We start from the raw sequence: 26854 nt of genomic DNA on the forward strand, positions 1-26854 counted from the left end.
CTGTTTTTGTGCAATGAAAAGCCACCTACTTCACTAATATATTATTATAATCCTGTAATTTTAGTGAGCTCGACCAAGAGACCTTTTTAGGATTCTAGTCGTTCCTTTCAGTGCAATCGTTTGTATTTCACTTGCACTTGGTTCACCGAGTATACTTGCTAAGTACTTTTTAAAGTTCTTTATTATAAGCCCAGTTGCTCCTATGATGATTGATATAATTGAAACCTCTTTTAATTTCCAATTTCATTTCATATCATACATAAGCCCTCGATACTTTGTTATCTTTTCCCTCTCAGCTCTGTTAAGTCCTGTACCATTGGGAACACTGACCTCTATTATGGTCGCTTTTTTATTTGCTCTGTCCCAAATCACTATATCCGGTTTAACAGCTACGGTTTCTAGATATGTACCGTTTTCTAGGATGTACCAGTCATCGTGAATGGTGTAGGTGTCATTCCCAACTGTTCGCTCGGGTATATGTTCCCAGGATTTTTTACTACACTGAACGTTTAGTTTCTTACAGATCTTCCAATGAAGGTTTTTGCAAACTCTATTATGGCGATCTGTATAATAACCATCTCCAAGTATTATTGAAACCAACCAAGAGCTCTTTTTAGTATCCTTGTGGCAATTGTATGGATCTCTTTTGCACTTTGTTCACCAGGATCTCAACCTCAGTGTTGAAGAACCTGCTTTATTTCTATTACTTAGACAATTGGAAATCAAAGTGGTTTAGTTGTAAGAGATAATGCGCATACTTTACAAATTTAATTACTCAAAAGAATTTACAAGATTTTAATTTCTATCATACATGATTTTCTGATATTCAACGTGTGTAAATAATGATATATGCAACTCCAATTGTATTATTTTTAAACATAATGGATTTCTTTGAAAATGAAACATAAGAATAATTTTTTCCACATATTCCAAATCAAAGTGGGATAAATAATCCAATACTTCCTTAGTTTCAATATACTATGAGTAAGCATATGTCGTACCACATGCGGCAAATGTGTTAGACTGTAAAAAATATAGTATAATATATAAGAATGTGCCTTTATTGAAACAGATAGTTGAAATAGTTTATGAGAATATGGTTTATTTAAGCATCAGTATATTACGTTTGTTTAAATGTATAGGGCAACATAGTCTACAGGAATCTATTTTCTCTGCAGTATGTATTAAAGTTTGCTTCTTAAACATATTGTATATCTGTAAAAAGTAAGTGATAATACATCAATAAACATATAATTTGCTCTATGTGTTCACATGCAGCATATTTGATTTCTTGCAAAACAGAAGACATCGGGATTTATTTAAAGTATGTGTTCACTTATATTGCTATATATATTATTTATGAAAAAAAAGATGCAAACTCTGAAGGACTGTATTAGTCAGAATGAAACAAAGAGTCCAATACTTCCTCAGCATGTGGCTTATGTGAGACTGGAAAATAACATTGTATAATATATTCATTTTACCTTTGCTATAACATGATGTAAATACTTAATAGAATATCGCTTCTTTTAGCATCAATGAATCTTTTACATTTGTTGAAATATACAATAGAAATACTTTATGAAAATATGGTTTCTTGAAGCATCACCATACTAAGTTTATTTGAAAGTATAGGGCGACATAGTCTACAGAAATCCTAGTTTCTCAGCAGTTTGCTTAAACATACTGTACCTCTGTAAAAAAAGATATAATAGCAGCGAGAAATATATTTCTCATATTTGTTCGCATGAAACATATTTGATTTCTACAAAAAAATGAAGACAAAGAACACAGTATGCGTTCATGCAATATATATTGTTTATGAAAAGAAAGATGTAAGCTCTGAAAGACTATAGTTTCTTTCCAGTATGCTTTCGTATATGTTGCAACATATAATCTTTCCACGAAAAGGAAGAGCCATATACATTACAAGAATATGGTTTTTCTCCAGTATGTGTTCGCATGTGTTGAAATATACTTTGTTTTGTTGTAAAAGAAAACTCACATATGTCACAAGAATATGGTTTCTCTCCAGTATGTGCCTCAAAAAATATATTACCATCGAGAAATATATCATTTCTCATCTTTGTTCGCATGAAATGTATTTGATTTCTACAAAAAATGAAGACAAAGAACTTATATGGTTTATTTCAAGTATGTGTTCACATATACTGCAATATATATTATTTATCAAAAAAAGATGCAAACTGAAAAACTGTAATTTTTTGCAATATGTGTCTGTGTATGTTGCCACGTATATTTCCATGAAAAGGAAAAGCCACATACTTCACAAGAACAATTCCTTGCACATGATACAATTCAGTAAAAGTGTAATAAACATTCCAATATTTCTAAGCAATATAGTTACAATTCACCATGTGCAAGCATATGTCATACCACATGTGGTTTCTGTGTGAGACTGTAAAATATTATAGTATAATATATATATGAATTTGGTAACTTTATTGCAACATATGAGGTGAGGAGACACTTGTATTGCATGTATTATATTCTGCACAACCACTTGTCCAGCAACCCTCACACACCCTAACTCAAACTTTTAAATTGAATTAAATGAAATGACGGTTCAAGAAAAAATTATGTTTAAACCAGAGTATATGTTCACATGTATTGCAACATATATTATGAAAAGAAAGATGCAACATATGATGGAAATAGTTTATGAGAATATGGTTCATTTAATAATCATTTATATTAAGTGTGCTTAAAGGTATAGGGTGATATAGTCTACAGAAATCTAGTTTCTCTGCAGTATGTATTTGAGCTTGCTTCAACATATTGCATATTTCTTGCAAAAACAAGAAATAGAAATAATGTGGTTTATTTCACATATGTGTTCACATATATTGCAACATATACTATTTATAAAAAGAATGATGCAAACTCTGAAAGCCTATAGGTTCTTTTCAGTATGCTTTCGTGTATGTTGTAACATGTAAGTTTTCCGTGAAAAGGAAAGGCTACATACTTCACAAGAATATGGTTTTTCTCCAGTATGTGTTTGCATATGTTGCAACATCTTTGCTTTCTGTGCAAAAGCCGAACCACATACTTCACAAGAATATGGCTTTTCTCCAGTATGGGTTCGAAAGTGTTGCAACATATTATATTTCTGTGAAAAAGAAGAGCCACATACTTTACAAGAATATGGTTTATCTCCAGTATGTATTCGCATGTGCTGAAACATATTGTGTTTCTGTGCAAAAGAAGAGCCACATACTTCACAGGAATACGGTCTTTCTCCAGTATGTTTTCGCATGTGTATCAACATAGTTTGTTTCCTTGTAAATAAAGTACCGCATACTTCACAAGTATATGGTTTCTCTCCCGTATGTATCCGCATGTGTCCCAACATAGTTCCTCTCTGTGTAAAAGAAGAGCCACATATGTCACAAGAATATGGCTTTTCTCCAGTATGTGTTCGTACGTGTTGTAACAAAGATTGTTTTGTTGTAAAAGAAAAGCCACATACATCACAAGAATATGGTTTTTCTCCAGTATGTGTTCGTATGTGTTGTAACATACTTTGTTTCTGTGTAAAAGAAAAGCCACATACATCACACGAGTATGGTTTTTCTCCAGAATGTGTTCGCATGTGATACAACTGACTTTGTTTTGTTGTAAAAAAAGAGCCACACATGTCACAAGAGTATGGTTTTTTTCCAGTATGTGTCGCCATGTGTTGCAACATACTTTGTTTCGTTGTAAAAGAATGGCCACATATTTCACAAGAATATGGTTTTTCTCCTGTATGTATTCGCATGTGTTGCACCATATTTTTTTTTATTGAAAAAGAAGAGCCACATACTTCACAAGAATATGGCTTTTCTCCAGTATGTGTTCGCATATGTATCACCATCTTTTGTTTCGTTCTAAAAGAAGAGTCACATAGTTCACAAGAATATGGTTTTTCTCCTGTATGTGTTCGCATGTGTTGCAACATATTTTCTTTTTGTATAAATGAAGCGCCACATACTTCACAAGAATATGGTTTCTCTCCAGTATGTGTTTTCATGTGTTGCAACATACTTTGTTTCTGTGAAAAACTAAAACCACATACTTGACAAGGATATGGTTTCTCTCCAGTATGTGTCCGCATATGTTTCAACATATTATACTTCCTTGTAAAAACAGAGCCACATACTTCACACGAATATGGTTTCTTTCTTGTATGCGTTGTCTTATGTTGCAACATATTTTGTCTGTTTAAAAGTATAACCACATTCTTTACCACGTGATTTCTCCCTAGAATGCATTCGCATTTGTTGCAACACTTTTTTGTAAATAACTATGCATTTAAAAAAATAAATGAATTCTTCGCAACAATTATTTTATGTGTTCGCATAGCCACATATCTACTTTTTAAGTTATATTTTTGGAAGTTGAATGTTTAATATTATTTAGTACATTTGATTTTCTGTAGTACTTGAGAAACTGAATAGATTATGAATCACTCACACTTTTTCAAAATATATTTTTGTAATATATTTCCATCAGTTTAGTCGCCAAGAGAATGTAGATCCATCTAAATCCAATGATACTTGTTTTTCTCTCGAATGAATCAATGATATCCTGAAAAATTGAAAACAATAGATAAATTCAAGATATTTTATTTTGCAAAATTAAAACAATTAAAAAATATTTTAAAGGGGCGTAATATGTTATAATAAATACATGTTTGTATATAGTATTTAAAAAGCATAAGACAATTATAAGATTATTCACCTGTCTTTAGATAATTAAATTTGCTATTCGTGTATTAAGAAAGTTTTGAACTTAAAATCATTTCTCTTCATAAATAGCATAACGTTCTCTTGTACTTAGAATGGCATTCTATCAAAATTCGTCATAAAAAATACAGCACAATATAAAAGCGAAATTTCACTAAAAAAATGGAGAAATGGAATTGATAACTCACATGTACACTAAAAAAACAGCTGAATAAATTCCCTAAATTTAAGACAAACAAGAGATTTGTTTTCTTATTTATGGCTGAAGAAAGACTTAAACACAAGGTTGAAGGAAGATTTAAAAGCAAGAAGGCTTGAATGCACTGAAGGTTGATGTAAGACATGTCAAAAGATGTAAAAATAACAAAGTTAGAAAGAGTTTCCCTTACAAATATTATAAACAATATATGTGGCATGCTCATAGTTTTAATTTTAAAATTATACAAGAAAATTATGGTTCAGAAACCAGCCAATCCTAAATTCGATGGATTGAGAAAGTGAAATTAATTTATAAGCAGTGTCTGATGAATAAATCTGACTGCCTCATACCCATGCATATAATGGGTGGTGCATTCATGAATTACTAAAATTAAGTGAAGAAACCTCTATGAAACGAAACATTATAGACATGCTATTTGCTGGAATGAAAAAAGTCAGATGTATTATCTTGCAATGTGAATGTGTCTCAGAAAAGTTAACACTCATTAATTCATTCTGAGTGCTCATGTACACGACTGAGTAAGAGAAAATTTTGAACTTACCAAAAGCAAACTTTTCAGGTAATTACTCTTGGTGGTGAAATGCAGCCACAATTGGGTTTTGGTCACTAATGAAAGAAAATCAGGTCTTGCAGATGTATTATTTTGCTATATATATATGTTTCCAAAAACTTAATACTTATTCTTGGTGGTGAGATGCAGAGATCCTGACAATGGTGAAAGACACAGTTAGGTTTTGGTCACTAATGAAAATAAATCTTTCATATGTATTCTAAGAAAATATGAAAATAGATGCAATGAAAACTTCTACAAGTATATGTGCCATTTGCAGGAATGACGGTAGCAGATCTTTCATATGCCTTCTTTTGGTTTAGTAAATGTGTCTAGAAAAAGTTGAAACTCTCTTTTGAACGAATATTACAAACAATCTCAGTGGCATAGTTTAAATTTTAAAATAATAATGCAAGAGAATATAACTACTAAATTTGATGGATTAATAAAGTGAAGTTAATGTATCAGCAGTGTCTGATTAATAGATTTGACTGCCCATGCATATAACGGGTGGTGCATTCTTAGTCTGCTAGTAGTTGAGTGAGGAAAATGGGATGTTTTACTGCTATAAAACGAAACATTATTCACAACATGTACACATGCCATTTGCTGGAATGAAAAAAGAATCATTTCTTGCAGATGTATTCTCTTGCTATACTTTTGGTGGTGAAATGTAGAGATAAGAAAATATGAAAATAAATGCAATGAAAACTCCTACAAGAGTATCTACCTCCAAGACAGGAGGGTCGAATTTTCTGAAGAGCTAGTTTCTGTATGTGTGACTGGACGTGCCGTTGTTGTCTTACAGCCATCTTTTTAATGGATGGTGTATTCATGGTCTGCTAGCACTTAAGTGAAGAACTTGGGAGGTTTTGTCTCTATAAAAGTAGCTTTATTCACAAGTATATGTGCCATTCACTGAAATGACCGTAGCAGGTATTCTTTTGTCTTAGTAAATGTCTTAGAAAAGTTGAAACACATTAGTTGATTTTGAGTGCTCCTTTACAAGACTAAGAAAACGAATAAGTTGAACTTAGCAAAAGAAAACTCCTCAGATAATTACTCCTGGTGATAAAATGTAGACACTTTAAGTTGGGGTATGAAAGGAATATTTTCACTTAGGTTTTGATGATTGTGAAAGAACCGATTGGGTTTCTGTCCCAAAAAATCAAAATTTTTAATGAGCCAATTTCTGTATGAATGACTCTATGGGCTCTTGTTGTTCTAGAGTCTTATTTTCATGTAGTTTTTCTAGCTAGAAAATCATAGAAGCAAAGAGCACCAGTCATAAGACAGTTCAATGAAAAGTTAAAGCAATAAAGAATTATTTCTATGACAAAGAAAACCATAAACTGCTGAAATGACAACTCTTGCTGATAACAGTCATCAAGTAGAACTAATCAAAAGTGTGTTGTGTTAAAAATTACTAGAAACTCAAACTTCATGTTGCCGCATATAATTTTAATACTGAGTTTTGCGTCAGAAAATTAAGAGCAACGAGATGATGAGAATCAAACAGTGTGTTACTTGATCTGCCTATTTTTAATGTTCTGATCTAAAAGCCACTTTGGATCTATAAGACCATTGTTTATAACAGCAGTAAGGATCTATGATGAATATTATCTATCAAATGATGAGGTCTTTTATTGTTGCCTCATATCCAGAAAACCAAATCATGACCCGGAGGCCACTCAAGGATAATGGTTAATGTTTGTATAGTGGTCAATGGGAACATGTCAGTCATCGTTAGTAGTGGAAATTTGGTAAATTGGATTACTTAAGGGGATGGCTCATCAAGAATTTGTTAACGCTGGACTTGAAGACGACCATATTATAGTCAGGTGGAAAGATTATTTGTATTGATTGGATATCTTATAATTTGATTTTAATACTGAGTTTGCTTCAGAAAATTAAGAGCAACGAGATGATGAGAATCACTGCCTATTATTTAATGATTGGATGTAAGAACCACTTTGAATCTATAAGACCATTGTTTATAACAGCAGTAACATTTAGTCTGAATATGATTTTCAAATAATGAAGTCTATTATCATTGCCTTATAGCCAGACAACCAAATCAAGAAAGAAACCTCTGCATACATCACCAACATATATGAAAGTGTCACATCTGAATTATATATTTCTTAACACTTGTTGCATTTTCGATTATTTGTATTGATTGGATATCTTTGAATTTATTATTCTAATTTGATTATTCTAGTTTCGAAATGAGTTACTTGAAGTTCTGAATATTATTAACCAGAGCAAAGTATTTTCTCATGAAAACTCAGCATCCTTCATCATAATACGCAAACAAAGATGTCTTGCCAGGTTATAATGACTGGGTTGATAACCACTTATTGTTATATGCTAATATAGACCATCAACATGGTATCACAAATGAATAGTGAATATACTCATGCAATTAGGAGTGAGGCAGAGTCTGTGTTGCAGATACATGTCACTGCCAATGACAGCATTAACTACAATTAAATACAATGAATCCATTAAAATAAATAAAAAAAATTTGGAATGTGATGGACAAAGTAACTGCAAGATGATTGCCACTACTATAAGAAACATGAATTATAATAGACAGGCACTCACCCACAAGATTTCTAACTGAAACAGTGTAAATATTTAACAAGAGGAGATTCAAAAAGTCTGTGAGAGTCTGGAGGCCATACTGCATTTCCACTTTGTATAAAAAATGTCGATAAAGGTATTGTTGAGCTATTTATGTAACGTGCATCCAGGAGATAAGCGCCCGCGTGTTTGCGTGTTGTGTGGGTACGTGGGAGAGACGGATGAGGGGAAAAAGACTTACCTCGAGACCAGCTCAGCGTTACCGACCAAAAATAGAAAAGAGGGACCAAGATGGCGACCGCCGTCTTTTGTAAAGTATGATGTCTCGCAAAGTCACACGAATTCTCGGAATATGCAAATTTAGCCGGCCTAGAACGACGATAAAAGCGGGTGAGGGGAAAGATTGAGTTGGCTGGGGAATTGTGTGGCTGTTGCTTCTTGTGCCGTGTTGAGGATATCTTACCGTGTTAAAGAGAGAGTCGGGCGCCATCTTTAATTTTTCCTTACATTTTTTTTCTTACAATTTATGCTTCATTAAACAGCTTATTTTCACCAAGAAGTGATGCACAGTTAAAGAGGTTGTTTGACACAAGGTCATACCACATTTTTACTTGTGCAGTATAACAACACTAGTTTATGTATTTTTAATAAATATTTTATTTACTCACACTATATGTTGATAACAACAGATATCTCTTCTCAGAAAAACTTATCAGGTCCTTACCTATATCAGATGGTGAGGCCCCAGCTTGTGGGCTTTGGGGAGTGTGGAGCCACCTCTTAATTGTCATTGCTCCCAGATCCACTCTGACCTGGAGTGGTAGTACCTATTAGGGTCCCAACTATGGGTTAAATAGGAACCGACTTGTAAAAAAAACCCAAATATATTCTATTAAAAAATTTTTCTTCAAAATCACTGGACTCGCCATTAAATAACCTGAAAAGGGTTGCTATGCCGTAAAACAAAAACAACCAACCAACGAAAAACTTCTTAAATTATGAAATATCAATAAAAATTATTTCTCATAAAACTTCTCCAATGAAATATCCAGAAACTAAAATAATTACAAAACTCTTCCAACTTTTGAGAAAATTTTTTTAAAAAAATCTCTGAATGCATGTACCATCCAGTTAGAGGGACAAATGAAGTTATATTGATATTGCTTGATATTTTGAGAATAAGAATATCCACAAACTTCACATGAATGTGGTATTTCCCTATGTGAATTCTGATATGTTTCACTAAGGATGATTTAACAAAACACGAATATCCACAAATTTCACATGAATGTGGTTTTCCCCAGTGAGTTCCCATATGTATCACTAACGCTGATTTATCAGAACAAGAATATTCAGAAACTTCACATGAATGTGGCTTTTCCCCAGTGTGAATTCTCATATGTCTCACTAAAGATGATTTTACAGAACTAGAATATCTACAAACTTCACAGGAATATGGTTTTTCCCCAGTGTGTGATCTCCTATGATTCACTAACCATGAGTTTACAGGACAAGAATATCCACAAACATCACATGAATATGGCTTTTCTCTTTTTTTTTTTTCATTTTTCTTAAACTTTTTCTTCTAGGGGATGGGACATCCAACTAGATGTCTGACATTTACCCCTTTTTTAGTGAGTCCAACCAAGAGATCTTTTCAGGATTCTAGCCTTTCACAATGTCTCACATGAAGATCATCTCACGAAAATAAATCTGTATTATATTCAGATCTTTCTTAGATAAAAGAAACATCTAAACAAAATGAAATTAATTCAGATGAGCTGTATGAGCCAATCATTAAATAATTCTCATAAACAGCATCCCTAGTGCAATTCTGTGAGAGATAAGAGTATTTGCTGATTACACTATGTTTTACTCTTAATGTGTAGAAAAACATAGATTACACATATGTAAGACAATAACACATATATAGTAAAAGCCAATAGAAAATAATCTTCAGTTTGGTGTGGAATGTGACCACAAATTCATGGTAAGGCTTTTTACTGTTAAAACAAAGCTCATTTCCTTTAACAGTTATAAGAGGAGATTAACAACGACTGAACACAATTATTCTAATACAGAAAGGGAGGCACTAGCCATAGTGTGGACAACAGATTAAGCAAGACAGTCCTTGACGGGAAAAAAAATTCTTGTTGAAAAGTGATCACAGACAACTGGAATTTATTTTCAACCAAAGAACTACCAAAAGTTACAACGTCCAGAATATTACATTGGCCGATCAGACTGATGGCATTCGACTTTGAGTTAAAGGGAATATAATACTGCATGTTGATGCTTTATCTAGATTGAGGTTTTTACATAAAGACGAGGAATTTGAAGACACATTCCTGCACCTTGTAGAAACCGATATAATATCTGTAGATGAAATGACTACTGAAACTACAAATGACCCAGTCTTAAACAGAATAGTGTTGAGGATAAAAGAGAATCACTGGGGAAGTTGTTCAACGGCTGAAAGACCATTCAAAGAAATAAGACATAAACTGACTATAGAAAACGGGGCAATATGTAATGGAGACTTGGTAGTTCCCCCAGAAACACAAAGGAGACAAGTTATAAAAAGTGTATATGATGATGTACATTGTGGAGTAGCAGCTATGCAAAGGAGATTAAAATTGGAAGTATGGCGGCTGGAGTACTCAAGAGACGTAGAGAACTATGTAAAAAGATGCACAAAATACAGAGAACTCAGGAATTTCAAGCAAAAGAAAACACATGTGGCCCCGAAAAGCAGAACCGTGGAGCAGAGCACACATGGATCATGCCTATGTCAATGAGATAGGACTATTATTAATATTAGTAGACTCATATTCAGGTTAGCCTGAAGTGGTGAGACTACCTGATAAAAAAGTACCACTGTAAAACAAATATTAATAATAATATTTTTGAGAAATGGAATACCAAGAACATTGGTGACGGATAACGCGCCAGCATTTGCGGATGCTGATGCTGATTTGTATGATGGTCAAGAAAAATAGGATGCACACCTTACAAGACCCCTCCCTACCACCCTCAAAGTAACAGGATAGCAGAAAGGATGCTTCAGACGGTAAAGAAGGGCACAAAAGCATGCTTGCAACAGAAGGAGAAAATCGATGCTTTCCTACCAAGATTATTACTAAGTTATTGAACAATTCTACTGGCAGGCAGGCCAGAAAGTCCATTTGCCTTAATGGGCAGACAATTAACGTCCCTTTCACTGTCATATGCCACAAATCAAAAGATGTGGTACAAAAAAATAGGAACACAGAAGCCGAGACAACAGAATTTACTATGCAGTAAGGACATAAAACTGCAATATTAAATAAAGAAAATGAGAACACCGACAAAACAGGATCCCAAGGGGAACAATCGGGTGAGGAAATCCCTTCAGATTTGCCAATTATTAGTGTAACAGAAGAGTTACTGCAAAAAGAGATTGCGGAGAAAGAAGTAGAGAGAGACGAGGTAGACGAGGAAGAAGTAGAATGATACAAGGCAGATGAGGAAGATCAGAATATGCAGGAGGAGCATATATATTTTGGCGGAAAGACTTAATAGATCCAGATCTCCAAGGAAAAGGAGAGAAATAAAGGAAGATGTTCAGGAGGGCATAAGAAAAAGTACAAGAAGTACTCGCGACATAAATCTCCTTCGTTACAGGCAGAAATAGTGATATGCAAATTAAGTATAATTTACACATCAGCAGATAGCTCATATTTATACATCAACAATAACTAGAACAGGTGGTTGTTGAATGCTAGTTTAGCGTTATACACAACATATTAACAAAATATTAAAGGAAAAATTAAAGAATATGTTGTGTTAAATCTCATGTTTGATTAGTACAATATTGTTTATCCATGCAATTTTATATTTAGATGTTGCAATCAGTAAAAAATATTTACTATTTCATTTAAAAAATTGAGGACCTAATATTTGAAGCAAGAAAATATTAAAGCATAAGTTAATATGATTTTAAATGAATGTTTTTGAATAAAAATCAATTTTGTTTATTATTTATCTCAAGAGTTACCAACTAGTTTTTATTATATCTTATAAAAATTCTTACGGTTTTGTGTTATTATAACACGAACTAAGTAGAATTATCATGAATTTTTTGCTATATATGTATGTATGTATATATATATATACATATATATATGTGTGTATATACATATATATGTGCATATATCTATGTATATATATATATATGTATATATATATATATATGTATATATATATATATATATATATATGTATATATATACATATATATGTGCATATATCTATGTATATATATGTATATATATATATATATGTATATATATATATATATATATATATGTATATATATACATGTATATATAAATACATGTATATATAAAAATATGTATATATATATATATATATATATACATGTATATATAAATACATGTATATATAAAAATATGTATATATATATATATATATATATATATATATATATATATATATATATATATATATGAATAAAAATAAAATAAAAATACCAGCAATGGGTGACGTTATGTTGTTTTGAAAACAGAAAAACCGAATGAATTTATGAAATGATCAATGTTTTGTCTCCATTGCAGAGGACATCTTCAGGATATTAAAAGGAAAACTGCAAAATAAGGGGAGGAAAACTATGTGTGTGCATGGGAAGGTTGGGTTGTTCAATGTCTATATATACACTTTTAAAAATATGTTAACTAAATATGTACACTTTTTTTTCTCTAAACTTATTCATTTTATTGAAATATTTAAGGATAAAGGAAAAACGGTTAACCAGGATCTGTTCTGATATTTTGTTCTTTGATTATTATTTTCCCTATACTAGTATACTATAGTATTAGTGTTTAATATTAGTGCTGACTCTAAAAGTCTTCTTTTAGCTCTATCAATCACCTATTTTATAATTTTCGCATGATCTAAATTAAATGAATGATCGTGTTGTGCACAATGGCAAAAGAGTGCATTTAGGGCGTTACCATTCCTTATATCTCTTCTGTGTTTGTAAAGTCTTAGTTTTAATTTACGCTGTGTCTCACCTATATACACTTGTTAGCAATTGTAACATATATGTATATATACATGTATATATATATGTATATATATATGTATATACACATATGTATATATATACATATGTATATATATATGTATATATATGTATATATATGTGTATATATATGCATATATACATGTGTATATATATATGCATATATACATGTGTATATATATGTATATATATATATGTATGTATATATATATATGTATATATATATATATGTATATATATATATGTATATATATATGTATATATATGTATATATATATGCATATATGTGCAAGTCACAATATGAGCTGAATTGTGTAATGAGTTTACAAATATCTTTAATTTTAGTTATTCATATTAATTATATAATTTATTTATATTATTTATATAATTTATATATATATAAGTGCGTTCAAAAATTGGAGGACCATCTTTTCTTTTAATATAAATTCAATTGATGTGATGCTACAATGCAAGTTCTTAAATAATTAAAAAAATCTGAATTTTATGTTTCTAAAACATTGTTTTATCATCGTCATCATCATCATCATCATCATATTTGATTCATTTGGTAAGTTTGAGGAAATCAAAAATTGTCACAAATTAAGAAAAAGTGTTCAGTTACCAAGACAATAAACCATGTCATAAGTTGATTGCAGCAATGTCAAAACAACATGAACTCAATGTCAAAACAACATGAACTTTGAATGATTTTGCACCCACCTTATTTTCCAGATCTGTCCTCCAGTGACAATCGTCTGTTTGCAGGAAAAGAGATTTGGCTCTACCGAAGAAATGATATAGGAAACGTAGGTGTATTTTGAAGGCAAATTTTTCTAGAAAAACATTAGACATAAAATATTAGAGAACCGTTAGAATCAGTGAATCAACCTCGAAGATGATGTTGATTAAAGTTGAATTTTGCTTAAAATTTTTTGTTTTAGCAATTAAACCTGTGACATATTTATTGATGTGAATTGCTACAAAGAACCTGTCTGAATACCCTAGATACCAAATTTCAAGTTTGTAGATCAAAAATTCATTGAGTATATTGGTTGAGAAATGTCCTCACACACATTCTCACTTTTATAGATATACTAGCTGGGCTACCCGACGTTGCTTGAAACTGTATAAACAATGAGAAAATTTAAGTTGATTATAAATATAATTGTTATTCGTTGGAGATAGGAATTTTTAATGTGTATGTATCATTTGCTATTTAGGACGGCTATTATACATATATGAAATAATTGTACCTTCCCTAGGACAGGTAATTTACAGAATGTATATGAAATAATTTTACCTTATTGGGCTGGGTAATTGACAACACATATTTAAAATGTTTTTCTACCTTTGGACGGGTAATTTACATACATATATGAAACAATTTAACATACTCTCGACAGATATTGTACAACATATATGAACTAATTTCTCTTTCCACAAAGGCTACTATAATTTTAAGAAAATTGAAATCATTTTTATATGGATCATTATGAAAGAAACGTTAAAATCAGTGTATCACCCTTGAAGGAGATGTAGTTGATTAAAGTAAAATTTTGCTTAAACTTTGTTGTTTTAGCAATTAAACCTGTGACATTGATTGATGCATGAATTGCTACAAAAAACCTGCTGCTTTGAGCTTTATGCAATCAAGAGTCAACATATAAAACAACATTCACTGCCGTTGCTACGTCAAATAATAAAACATGTATGGCGAAACATATATTAGTATATTTCAATGCTTTTTGATACACTTTACAATATTTCTGATATAAATAAAACATTCAATGATGCATTAATTTCATATAAATGAACTTTTCAAATAATAAACTTTGAAAATAGTAAACTTATTATTTCTTTAAACTGATGCAAAATTTGAATTGGTTTTTAAATAAAAAGCATATGAAAATAATATTGTAAATTTTAACTTTAAGAGATTTTTAAACAAAAATTAAATGTATATAAAATAAAATATACACGTGCAAATCTCAAAATTATTAACACTTTGGTATTATTTTTGATGAGGATCTTAAACTAAATTAAATCTTTCTAAAACTAAAAATACCTTTTTAGGCCTTTATGCATGAATACTAAGAAAAAAACCTAGGCAAAACAAAAAAAGACAATACTAATTATTTTAGAATTTTGATTGAGGGATCAGTTTCACACATAAGTTTAACATACAATGAAAACTCTTTTGCTGGCCAGAGTATTTGAATTATTCTATTTTTTTCCAGATGAAAAGTGATGAAAAAGATTCCCACATGTCTGAATACCCTAGATACCAAATTTCAAGTGTGTAGATCAAAAATTCATTGAGTATATAGGTTGAGAAATGTCCAGTATTCTCAGTCATAGAATATGCATGAATATCATATTTTAATTGTTGTAGAATTCTTATTTATTATAAACAGAAATACTGTAACGTTGAATTCCTAAAAAAAAAAGAATAAAACATGGAAAGAAACTGGAAGACATACATGCAACTATTATAGTTTGTCTAAACTTCCTGTAAGTAAAAAAATATGCTTGCTGAAATCGAAACCAAAACCTTAAGACAGATAATAAGTACAATAACCATTAGGCTAGGTCGAAACAGTCTTTATAAAGTGTTTTCAAACCTACTTTTTCTTAACATAAGTAATCTGTCACGTGAATGATTCACACATGCGCATTCATAAAACAGTTGACAAACAGATAAAAATTCCAATGACCCCCCCCCCCCACATAAATTTTTTTTATTTTTTACCTCTTAGCAGCCCATTTTTTTCCGGATGAAAACTGATGAAAAAGTTTTCTACATGTCTGAATAGCATAGATACCAAATTTCGAGTCGTTAGATCAAAAATTCGTTGAGTATATATATATATATATATATATATATATATATTGTGAACACACTTCTCAAGCTATATATATATATATATATATATAGCTTGAGAAGTGTGTTCACAAGCACATATTCTCACTTTTATAGGTATCTATATATATATATAAAAGCGAAAATGTATGTATGTATGTATGTATGTATGTATGTGAATGAACTCTTTTTCTGGGTCAACGGCCAACTAGCACCGTGTATATTTGTGTGTGTGTATATGTGTATTGGGGTGGAGAGGGCTCCCGTAAGCCGTGGTGAAGGCAACCTTTCTAGGAGAAGCAAATCTCTGATTTAAAAAACCATAAAGTCTGCAGTTTAATTTGTTGCTGGCTATATTGCTCTTGCTTGTTGCTGGATGTCAACATTTTGAACCGAGAAAGAGACTTAGCTGTCATACAAAGCTAAGACTCTGTAACATCATCTTTGTATAGATACTCCCTCAGGTATTTGGGCTCATGGATTTTTAATGTCTGAGGGAGTGGCACTCGTCCTTCAAGACGTTGCAATCATCATGTATGTATGTATGCTTTTCCTAGATGTCCACAAAAGGCTTCTTTCAGAGAAGCGCTCGCTCGGTTCACAACTTTTTAAAACTTTTTATATTATCTATAAATTGTAATATCTCACAGTTAACCACCGAGCTCGCCTGTCTATTTAATTTTATTGACTTTCAAACATTAATTATTCGACATTTCCCGCATCGGCACGCGGTTTTCGGTATAAGAAAAAGCAAAACTTGACTCTAGCCAGTGGTCTCTAGAGAGCTAAGTAACGTTTGGTCAATGTCGACTTCGTCATATCAGACGGTAGCTTTCATTTCGAGACGAGATGCTCCTCCTAATAAACAGGGAGTGGGTTTTTAAAAACAAACAAACCGATTTATTGACCTCCTTAAAAACTGTCCCCACACAAAATGCTAACTGCTGAATACCTATCGCCGTCACGTCAATCAAAAACGCGCACCTGTTTTTTTTCACACTTTACTATTTTCCAACTGCGCGTCGTCAAGGCTTCGTTTTTTTTTCACGGGCACCTGTTTTTTTTTTCACATTTCGGGTTTTTTCACACACACCTACAAACACCCGGGCAACGCCGGGTACCCCTCGCTAGTATAAACTAAAAGGCCACACAAATTTTCTCACTTATAAAATATGTATATTTTATTTGAATTCATACAGAAACTGAGACATGTGCATGCGAATATTATGTTTTTCTAATGAGTAAAAGAATACTCATGCTGAGATCAAGACTAAAACCTGAAAACAGGGAGTCAAGTACGATAGCCATTAGACCAGCTTGACACATTGTTTCAAAAGTGTTTTCAAACCTACTTATTCTTAACATGAGGAATCCGTCACGTGAACAAGCCATGCATGTGCAAACAAATAAAAATCTGATGATCCTATATACCAATTTTTCAATTTTGACCCCTTAGCAGTCCATTTTTTAGTGCTCATAAAATATGCATAAATTTTATATTCTAATTGATGCAGATTCCTTATTTCTTATAAATAAAAATTCCATAGTATTAATTGTAACGTTATGTGACTTTAAAAAAATCATTTTTCAAAATAACATAACAATACATTTAATACATTAATTAAAAACGGAAATTGAGAATGTCCATGTTAGAATTGTTTTTCTAAACAGTTCACTTTTTCTAAGTAAAAAAAAATACTAAATTTGATATCGAAACTAAGACCTAAAGATAGTGAACCAACGACAATAACCATAAGACCAGCTTGCCATGACCTTTAAAACTGTTTTTTTTTTATTTTTACAAAGGAGAAATCACTTATCAAGACCCGGACACCACTCAAGGATAAAGGTTAATGATTGCCCTGTAGACAATGGGACAATATTGTAGTAATCGTCAGTAGTGGAAATTTAGTAAATTAGATGACTTAAGGATGTGACTTATCAAGAACTTGTTTACATTTGTCTTGAAAACGACCATATTGTAATCAGCTTGAAAGCAGGTAAAAGGAACAGATGCAGTTCTAAGAAAGAAGCTTAGTTCATGGGATTTACGTTTAGGTTAAGCATAGATAGAATGGGGAAATTATTGATAGTGGTTTCAGATAGACGAGTGTTTTTTGTGAAAGTTTGGCAAAGGGGTACCATAGATTGGGTCTCGGACGAGCACTTGCTATGAAAATAATGATCAAACAGAGAGAGGCTCGCTACATCTCTGCTGTGGGAAAGAAGTTGCATGGAAGAGAAAAGGGCATTCCCTACTATGCTACAAAGTCTATTTTGAACTTGATCAAGGCAGGATTGGTTCTTCAAGCAGCTCCGGTCCAGGTGTGGCAATAATTCTTCATCCTACGATGTACTTGGTTCTTATACAGGTAGAGAATTGCATTGGCAGTGAGATATCTACTGGAGAGTTAGAATAGTTTCACCGTTTTTACAGCAACTTTGGCAACGGATTTGATGTACGTGTTGCATTTCAGATCAGGAGTAAATGTCAGACCCAAGAGCTTGTCAAAACATGGGTCCACTCCAAGCCCAGAGCCATTCATTTCAATTGAAGACAGATGAACGTCAGAGTGTTGATGATGTAAAGATAAAAGCTTGATTTTAGCTGCATTAAAATTAACCAGCCACTTCATTCTCTATTGATCCACATGCTCAAGATCAGAGAAGAGAGAATCAGTAAGAACTTGATCATTTACGGCCTTTGAAGTGTTGCCATAAATGTCTACAAAAGATCTTAAGATGTCATTTGGGAGATCAATGATGTAGATTGGGAAGAGAATTGGGCCCAGCATGAACCCCTGAGGGACTCCAGCATTAATACTGTGAGCTTCTGATTTCTGCCCATCAACCACTACTCTTATGAACCTATCAAAGAACAATAATTTAATAATTGAGAAGACATTTCCAGCTATACTGTAGCTGGAGATCTTGTAAAGTAGAATTTTATGTAATACCTTATCAGAGGCCTTTGATATGTCAAGAGCAATTTCCCTAGAAAGGAAGCCTCCACTGAGAGATTCGCTAATCCTATGAGATATAACTGTTAGAACATCTGCTTTAAATCTAGTAGGAAACCATGAGGAGGTTATTTTTTCTGAGGTGGTTGACTACTTGATGTAACGCAGATTCCAGCAACTTACTCATGATGCATAGGAGACTTATTGGTTTGTACTGAAAGGGAAAAAACTGATCACCTGAATTTTAAAATATGGAACATACTAGTTACGGTTTCCAGAGTGTGGGAAGCAATTCTCCTTAAGACAACATTTAAACAGCTTTGTAAATATGGGAACAAGTTCTGGTTGAAGCTTTTTCAGCACTATAATTGGAATGCCATCAAAATTAGTTGCTTTAATGGAATCAAAGTTTTTGATTAGCTTAGTAGAGTATTTTCAGAGATAGGAGGAAATACATTGGGGGAGGTTGGCTGCCCAGATCGCATAAGGTAGAAAGCTGCAAAGTTCTTGGCAAAGAGGTTGGCTTTGTGTGATGTTGACGAGATTACCTTGGGACCACTGATGAGAGTTGGGGTAGAGCACACACTTCGCATACTGCTTGCTATTTTCCAAAACTGGAGGGAACCAATCTGCTGCTTAGCTACTTTGAATTTAATGGACTGAGCATACAACTCCCTCGCGTTCTTTATTACTCTTTTACAGTGGTTGCTGGCAGTCCTTAAGGTGGCTTTTGTCTCAGTACATCTCTTATGTTCGAAGCAATGGCAAAAGTGATTTCTGTGCATAATAGCAGCAGAACATTCTGGATAGAACCACTCCTGGCTGTTTTTGTTGGAATTTTTTGAGGGGTATGAAGTGGTCTATACCTACAATTAACTATTCCATCAGGTCTAATATTATATAACACACATTCTTTTTAAAGATGTAATACAGAGATATATCAGATATAAATGTACAGAAGTTATTCCAGTAAGCCATAGATTATCGAGAGACTATACAATGGAGAGATATGCCTGAGGACTAATTACCTTTTGTTTTCATTTTAACTGAGGCAACTGAGTGGTCGGAAGATCCCAGTTGGGACAGAATGGAGGTTCTGTTCCGAGCAAGTTTTGAGAAAAAGGTCTAGGAGATTTGCATACTGACCCTCAGTGTCAGGCACAAGGATGGGTTTATGACAACCTGAGTTAGGTCATAAGGCACAAGGATGAGTTAATGACAACCTGAGTTAGGTCATAAGGCACAAAGATAGGTTTATGACAACCTGAGTTAGGTCATAAGGCACAAGAATGAGTTAATGACAACCTGAGTTAGGTCATAAGGCACAAGGATGAGTTAATGACAACCTGAGTTAGGTCATAAGGCACAAGGATGAGTTAATAACAACCTGAGTTAGGTCATAAGGCACAAGGATGAGTTAATAACAACCTGAGTTAGGTCATAAGGCACAAGGATGAGTTAATGAAAACCTGAGTTAGGTCAAAAGGCACAAGGATGAGTTAATGACAACCTGAGTTAGGTCATAAGGTACAATGATGGGTTTATGACAACCTGAGTAAGGTCATAAGGCACAAGAATGAGTTAATGACAACCTAAGTTAGGTCATAAGGCACAAGGATGAGTTAATGACAACCTGAGTTAGGTCATAAGGCACAAGGATGAGTTAATAACAACCTGAGTTAGGTCATAAGGCACAAGGATGAGTTAATGACAACCTGAGTTAGGTCATAAGGCACAAGGATGAGTTAATGACAACCTGAGTTAGGTCATAAGGCACAAGGATGAGTTAATGACAACCTGAGTTAGGTCATAAGGTACAATGATGGGTTTATGACAACCTGAGTAAGGTCATAAGGCACAAGGATGAGTTAATGACAACCTGAGTTAGGTCATAAGGCACAAGGATGAGTTAATAACAACCTGAGTTAGGTCATAAGGCACAAGGATGAGTTAATGACAACCTGAGTTAGGTCATAAGGCACAAGGATGGGTTTATGACAACCTGAGTTAGGTCATAAGGCACAAGAATGAGTTAATAACAACCTGAGTTAGGTCATAAGGCACAAGGATGAGTTAATGACAACCTGAGTTAGGTCATAAGGCACAAGGATGAGTTAATAACAACCTGAGTTAGGTCATAAGGCACAAAGATGAGTTAATTACAACCTGAGTTAGGTCATAAGGCACAAGGATGAGTTAATGACAACCTGAGTTAGGTCATAAGGCACAAGGATGAGTTAATGACAACCTGAGTTAGGTCATAAGGCACAAGGATGAGTTAATGACAACCTGAGTTAGGTCATAAGGTACAATGATGGGTTTATGACAACCTGAGTAAGGTCATAAGGCACAAGGATGAGTTAATGACAACCTGAGTTAGGTCATAAGGCACAAGGATGAGTTAATGACAACCTGAGTTAGGTCATAAGGCACAAGGATGGGTTAATGACAACCTGAGTTAGGTCATAAGGCACAAGGATGAGTTAATGACAACCTGAGTTAGGTCATAAGGCACAAGGATGAGTTTATGACAACCTGAGTTAGGTCATAAGGCACAAGGATGAGTTAATGACAACCTGAGTTAGGTCATAAGGCACAAGGATGGGTTAATGACAACCTGAGTTAGGTCATAAGGCACAAGGATGAGTTAATGACAACCTTAGTTAGGTCATAAGCAATTGAGAAATTGTGACAGAACTTCATGTTATCATGTCTTGTTTGATATTCATTCCACATTGTGAACATTGAAGTTTCTACAGACGTGAATGTTAGTTGAGAGATGAACATATAGGATATTGTCAATTGTATTTCAGATATGCTCTTGAAGATACTTATTCTGCTGTTGTGGGGGGGGCAATAGAGGGCAAATATGAACACAGTGGTTTGAGAAAGTGCAACCCAAAATCACATATTAAGGCAATTTAGGGTTTTCTCTGGAGATGTCCTTACCACATTCTAAGCCATCTCTAATGTAGGCACATATTTCATATCTATTAGAGTTTTTAGAGGTCAGATTTTGATAAGTAAGAGTATTCTTTAATCATGAACTGATCTAGGGAAATAGTAGATCCAATGCCTGTTTTGCTTTAAAATAATAGGTCTGGAAGGTTGAAACGTACACTCCTGATGTTGGAGAAGAACACCTGTTAGTGGGATAGTGGGAGGGAGGGGTCTACATTGAAAGTTGGTGTACTGGGTTTAATTATATATCCTTTCTTGAAACTTTTTTTATGTTTGGGGATTTGTGGAATAGTTTTACAGACTTGGTTAGAGCAGACAGAAATAACGTCAGCCCAGTTAAAATGTTTATCTCAGCACACATTTTACTCTATATTGAAGAAGAATCAGGATTTAGATTGCATTTATTTTTTTTTTTACACTCCATAAAACTGACCAAATTTGATTTTAAGGTTGCAGAAAACCAAAACCTTTAAAAAATTAGAAAAATATAATGGCGGAAGTGAATTTTGACATATATCTAAAAAAAAAAAAAACAGGTTATATTAACGATTAAAAATATAGGAAAAAAAAACTTAGTAGAAATATACATTATACCTTGTTTAAGATTTTTTGTTCAATTATTATTCAAGTGAAATATTACAATAAAAGTTTTGGCTTTGGCTTTAAATATTATGAAAAATACATATATAGATGTGTAAGTAAAAAAAAATGTCACGTTTGAGCAGATAACAGCTAGAATGATTAATTTCTTGTTGATATGGAGGCTGCTAACTGATAAAATATCCTTTCTTATTAATTTTCAATATAGTTATTCGGAGCCCCAAAAAAGTAATATATAAAATTTTTTATGAAATTCATCTTTATTCTAGGAAATAACAAATTTAATTCCTAAAACTGTGCTTTTTAAAAAATATTAACTGCATCCTTAAAATCACTTTAGGAAACTTATTTTTAATTCAAACTTTTTGTATTGGCTTATAAACTAAAAATCACTTTTTTTTTTTTAAATATTAACAGATAGTAAAACATGCGGTGCACAAAGAAATTCAATTAATTCTTAAATCATAATTGTTTCAGTTACTTGGTTAACAAATTATATTTTTGTTTTGACAAAAGAAACAAGTAATGCTACAATTTTTATCAGCAACGTGCGAACAGATAATTGGCTGATTGGCCTTCCGTAGAAAAAAATATTCATGTTCAGTTTCTAAATATATGTTTTACTTATTCATTAGTCAAAAATGTCTCGATTAAAAAAAATTATTATTAACAGTAAGATCGTTTATTCATAATAAATTTTAAGACCAAATCTTGCATATATTCTTCACGAACCTTGAAAAATTCAATCATAAAAAGAGAATTAATTTCGAAAAATCATTTGAAATTACACAACTAAAAACTGTCAAATATAAATGCAAACTGTTTTTGACTGCTAATATGGGTAGATATTTATTTGTTGCCCACCTCAGCAAAATGTGGCACAAGGCCGGAAAGTGGGATACCCGCAGGCTCCCCTAAAGAAGGGGCACTCCTGCAATTTTAAAAATTGCCTGAGTAACCCCGTCGGCATTCCCCGGTCAGGGCGCCTCAGGCAGCAAGCAATAAACTTGCCCCACCGGAAAGCCCGGTGGCAAGGCCTGGGAGGGTGGATCTCCTAGGTATTACCCAGGCGGTGTACCTCAGTCCAACAGGTGCTGGGCCGGTTCCCGGCCCCTCACCTGTTGGGCTGAGTTTCAAGTGACGAATCCTTGACATGTACTACCCTGTCTCCCTGCAGCCAAAGCCGCTAGGAGACACATCCCATCCTACCGGAGTAGTAATGGGGTATGAGACCAGTGAATTCGCCTATCGTTTTTATAACCACCGGCTGTGCTAAACCAACCAATGAAAATGTTCCAAAGTTACTATACAAATTGTTGAATTTTGGATACAATCAGTTCGCCGTTAACTATGTCATGGACCGCATTTGATTCCTGGCCGCCATCTTGGTTATTGCAAATTACACTCAGGATCTGATCTGAACTACGCCACCATCTTTGTTCAACATGTCTCAACACTTAATAATAAATTTTTTTTTAATTTTATATAACTAAAATAATTTTAATATATCAAAGAATCGAGAAAAATCGTATAAATCATTTTTGCGCCATTTCACCATATTCATTAACGCTTTTCTTACATGATGCGTTCATGCATAGTAAAGTAACTTGTCACATTGCGGAAGAATTATTAGCGGACATTTGAAATCACAGGTTTACAAAAAAAAAAAAATATGTGGTTTATTTTTTTGCGTTGTTACACAGTTTTTAATGTTTGATCTAAAAGTTTAAGTTTTTACGAACATTTTTATGTTTTTCTTCTTTTCTTTTGGAGGGGAATATTCAATTATATAATAAGTATTATTTTTAACAGGTGCTTCTGCTTCTGCAGTTTAATGAACCATTTTTACGTGAGAACTCGTAGATTTTTTAACAGGTGCTTCTTCTGCAGTTTAATAAACCGTTTTTTTATATTTTTTTACGTAAGTAACACACCTACATTAACCGAGCAAAAGAACCATTTAATATTTCACAGAAATTCTGTTTACAATGAGGGGGGGGCGGTGGAGGGTCGTGTTTTGACGGCTGCTGCCACAACACCTCATGCCCCTTCACTGCCCCTCCCAAATGTAATCAGAATATGTGTGAAATATTGAATTGTTCTTCTGCTCAGTTAATGTCGGTGCGTTACTCACACAAAAGTGGGTAATTAAACTGCAGAAGCACCTGCTAAAAAATTTACAAGTTCTATTTATTATTTAATACCCTCTAAAAAAAAAAGAATGAAAAACATAAAAATGTTTTTGTAAACCGCTCGTGAAAACTTAATCTATTATATCAATTAAAAAAGCATTAAAAACGGCGTAACAACACAAAAAAATCAACCACATTTTTTTAAACTTTCTCATTTCAAATATCCGCTAAAGATTCCTCCGCTATGTCACAAGTTAGTTTAGTGCATATGTGATTGCATCATGTAAGAAAAGTGTTAACGTTTTTTTGGTACTGGTCGCGATTTGAGTTCCCTGCCGAACACCATAAAAAAACACTGACTTCTCCCTATGCATGAGCAAAAGGACATGTTTTAGAAATTACTACACATTAATATCTCACTTTTATCGACTTTGTATTTTATCACTTTTATCGACTTTTCTTTTAAATAGCATTTTCTTTTTAAATGACGACGTTTTTACTGTTTATGAATATTAAAAGAAAAATAATTACTAAACATTTATTAATAAAAGAATGGGGGCTAGTGCACTTATGATCCACGCTATATTTTAAATCGTATTTCTAAGTTTAATTAAAATTTGATGTTTTTTATTCAATTGTTAGGTTAAAGTAGAGAATAGGTACAAAACACCATTTTGTGGTACTAGTGCAGTGCACTTATTGATCTGTGCTGAAATAACGTTATTATTTAAAAAGCCATTCTTAACATCTAATTCCAGTTACTGACATTTTCCTTCTAAAAATGTTTTTCATCTCGATGTGATGTTTTTTTGAAAATTAATAAAAACATATTTACAAAAAGTTGAAATAATTCAAGTAATATTATACTTACATTTATTGAATCTTTTATCGCTTGACTTGTTTGGCGGAAACATTCGTCGATGTTTTAAAGGTTACGTGTGTGTGTGTGTGTGTGTGTTTGTTTTTTTTTTTTTGTTTTTTTTTTTTTTTGCTTTAAATGGCAGAATTAAATGAATCTCGTCAAGGTCAAGGAACGCATTCCGTCATCATCAAAAAACACTGAGGTTTTCTACTGGGTTTCTCTCCCTAATAAGTTTGTTATTTTTATTTGTTGTAAACACAATTATTACATTTTATTATTATTTTTTTTTTTTATTTGTTATTTATTTTTTTGTTATCGTTGTTAAATATCAAATCTTTGTGACCTGAGTTACATACCGAGCAGGAGGCGCATATGCGTCATCAACTTCTACGCGCGTGCTCTCTCCGTCCGATTTGTCTTGTTGTTATTCTCGGATCATTTTTTTTTTTTTTTCAATAAACAACGAAAATAAACTGATTGAAAGTAAACTGATATATCAACTACGTACATTTATATTTTATAGGGTACTTGTTTAGTTTAATCAATACGTACATTTATATTATATAAATATTTTTTATCGATTCCAAAATTAATAAATAGTTATTGTGATATTTAATTTATTGTTATTTTAAGTTATGTTTTTTATTTATTGTTCATATTCTTTCGTATGAAAATCATATTTTTATATTTAATTTTTTTAATGAAAGCATACATTTTTTTATGTTATTTTCTTAATATGAGCGTGGGTAAAAAAAAATTGGGGGTGTAATTTGGGTTAAATTAACCTTCCACATCGTGTTTACAAAGCCATTTGGCGGAAGTGGCGTCACACAAATTTTTAGCTACGGATGACCAAAACTGCGTAGAATGTGTCTTTTTTTAAGCAAATATAAAAATAGAAGTTTTATTCAGTCTTTATTTGAAATTTATAACAAAATTATAACCTTTATAATAAAATATGTAATGAACTGTTTTTTTGTTTTTTAAATATTTATGAACAGTTTTTTTGTTCTTTTTTTTAAAGAGATTTTGTTTCAAAAATATTTATGAATTATTTTTTTTTCCAGTTGTCAAATGACAAAGATCATGTTTATATTTTTCTGTCAAGAAGAATATAAGTTTTCTGGAATTATTTCCAAGTTAAGTATAAAGTTAAAGTCTACAGATAATGAATTAATACACTAAATGTACTTAACTCTTGATAAACAAAAGTAATAATTATCCAAAAATGTGACAGTGGAAGAAAGTGAAGCAAAATGGAGTAAGAAAAAAAAAAATCAGAAACAGAT

The 26854-nt window shown here is 32.5% G+C and overlaps 1 protein-coding gene across 2 annotated transcripts; it reads right to left on the bottom strand.

Annotated features, from left to right (window-relative positions):
* Window positions 1-2122: 2122 nt before the first annotated feature.
* On the bottom strand, window positions 2123-26418 carry LOC145269414 (uncharacterized). 2 transcript variants are annotated; one of them, XM_080125098.1, is made up of 3 exons: window positions 25575-26418; window positions 13911-13971; window positions 2123-4593 (listed from the first exon to the last, which is right to left on the bottom strand). In XM_080125098.1, the coding sequence occupies exon 3, from the start codon at window positions 4214-4216 to the stop codon at window positions 2915-2917; it is 1302 nt and encodes a 433-aa protein (XP_079981224.1). In that variant the 5' UTR covers window positions 4217-4593; window positions 13911-13971; window positions 25575-26418; the 3' UTR covers window positions 2123-2914. The 2 variants fall into 2 exon arrangements, with proteins under 2 accessions (XP_079981224.1, XP_079981225.1); XM_080125099.1 differs by lacking the exon at window positions 13911-13971.
* Window positions 26419-26854: the final 436 nt, after the last annotated feature.

The sequence above is a fragment of the Euprymna scolopes genome, chromosome 45, assembly GCF_053919585.1.
Source record: "Euprymna scolopes isolate OS-2025 chromosome 45, ASM5391958v1, whole genome shotgun sequence".
Lineage (NCBI taxonomy): Eukaryota > Metazoa > Mollusca > Cephalopoda > Sepiida > Sepiolidae > Euprymna > Euprymna scolopes.

Bases quoted from the DNA above. Each gene is read 5' to 3' on its own strand.
- LOC145269414 (XM_080125099.1), bottom strand. From the start codon at position 4,216: ATGTTGCAACATAAGACAACGCATACAAGAAAGAAACCATATTCGTGT.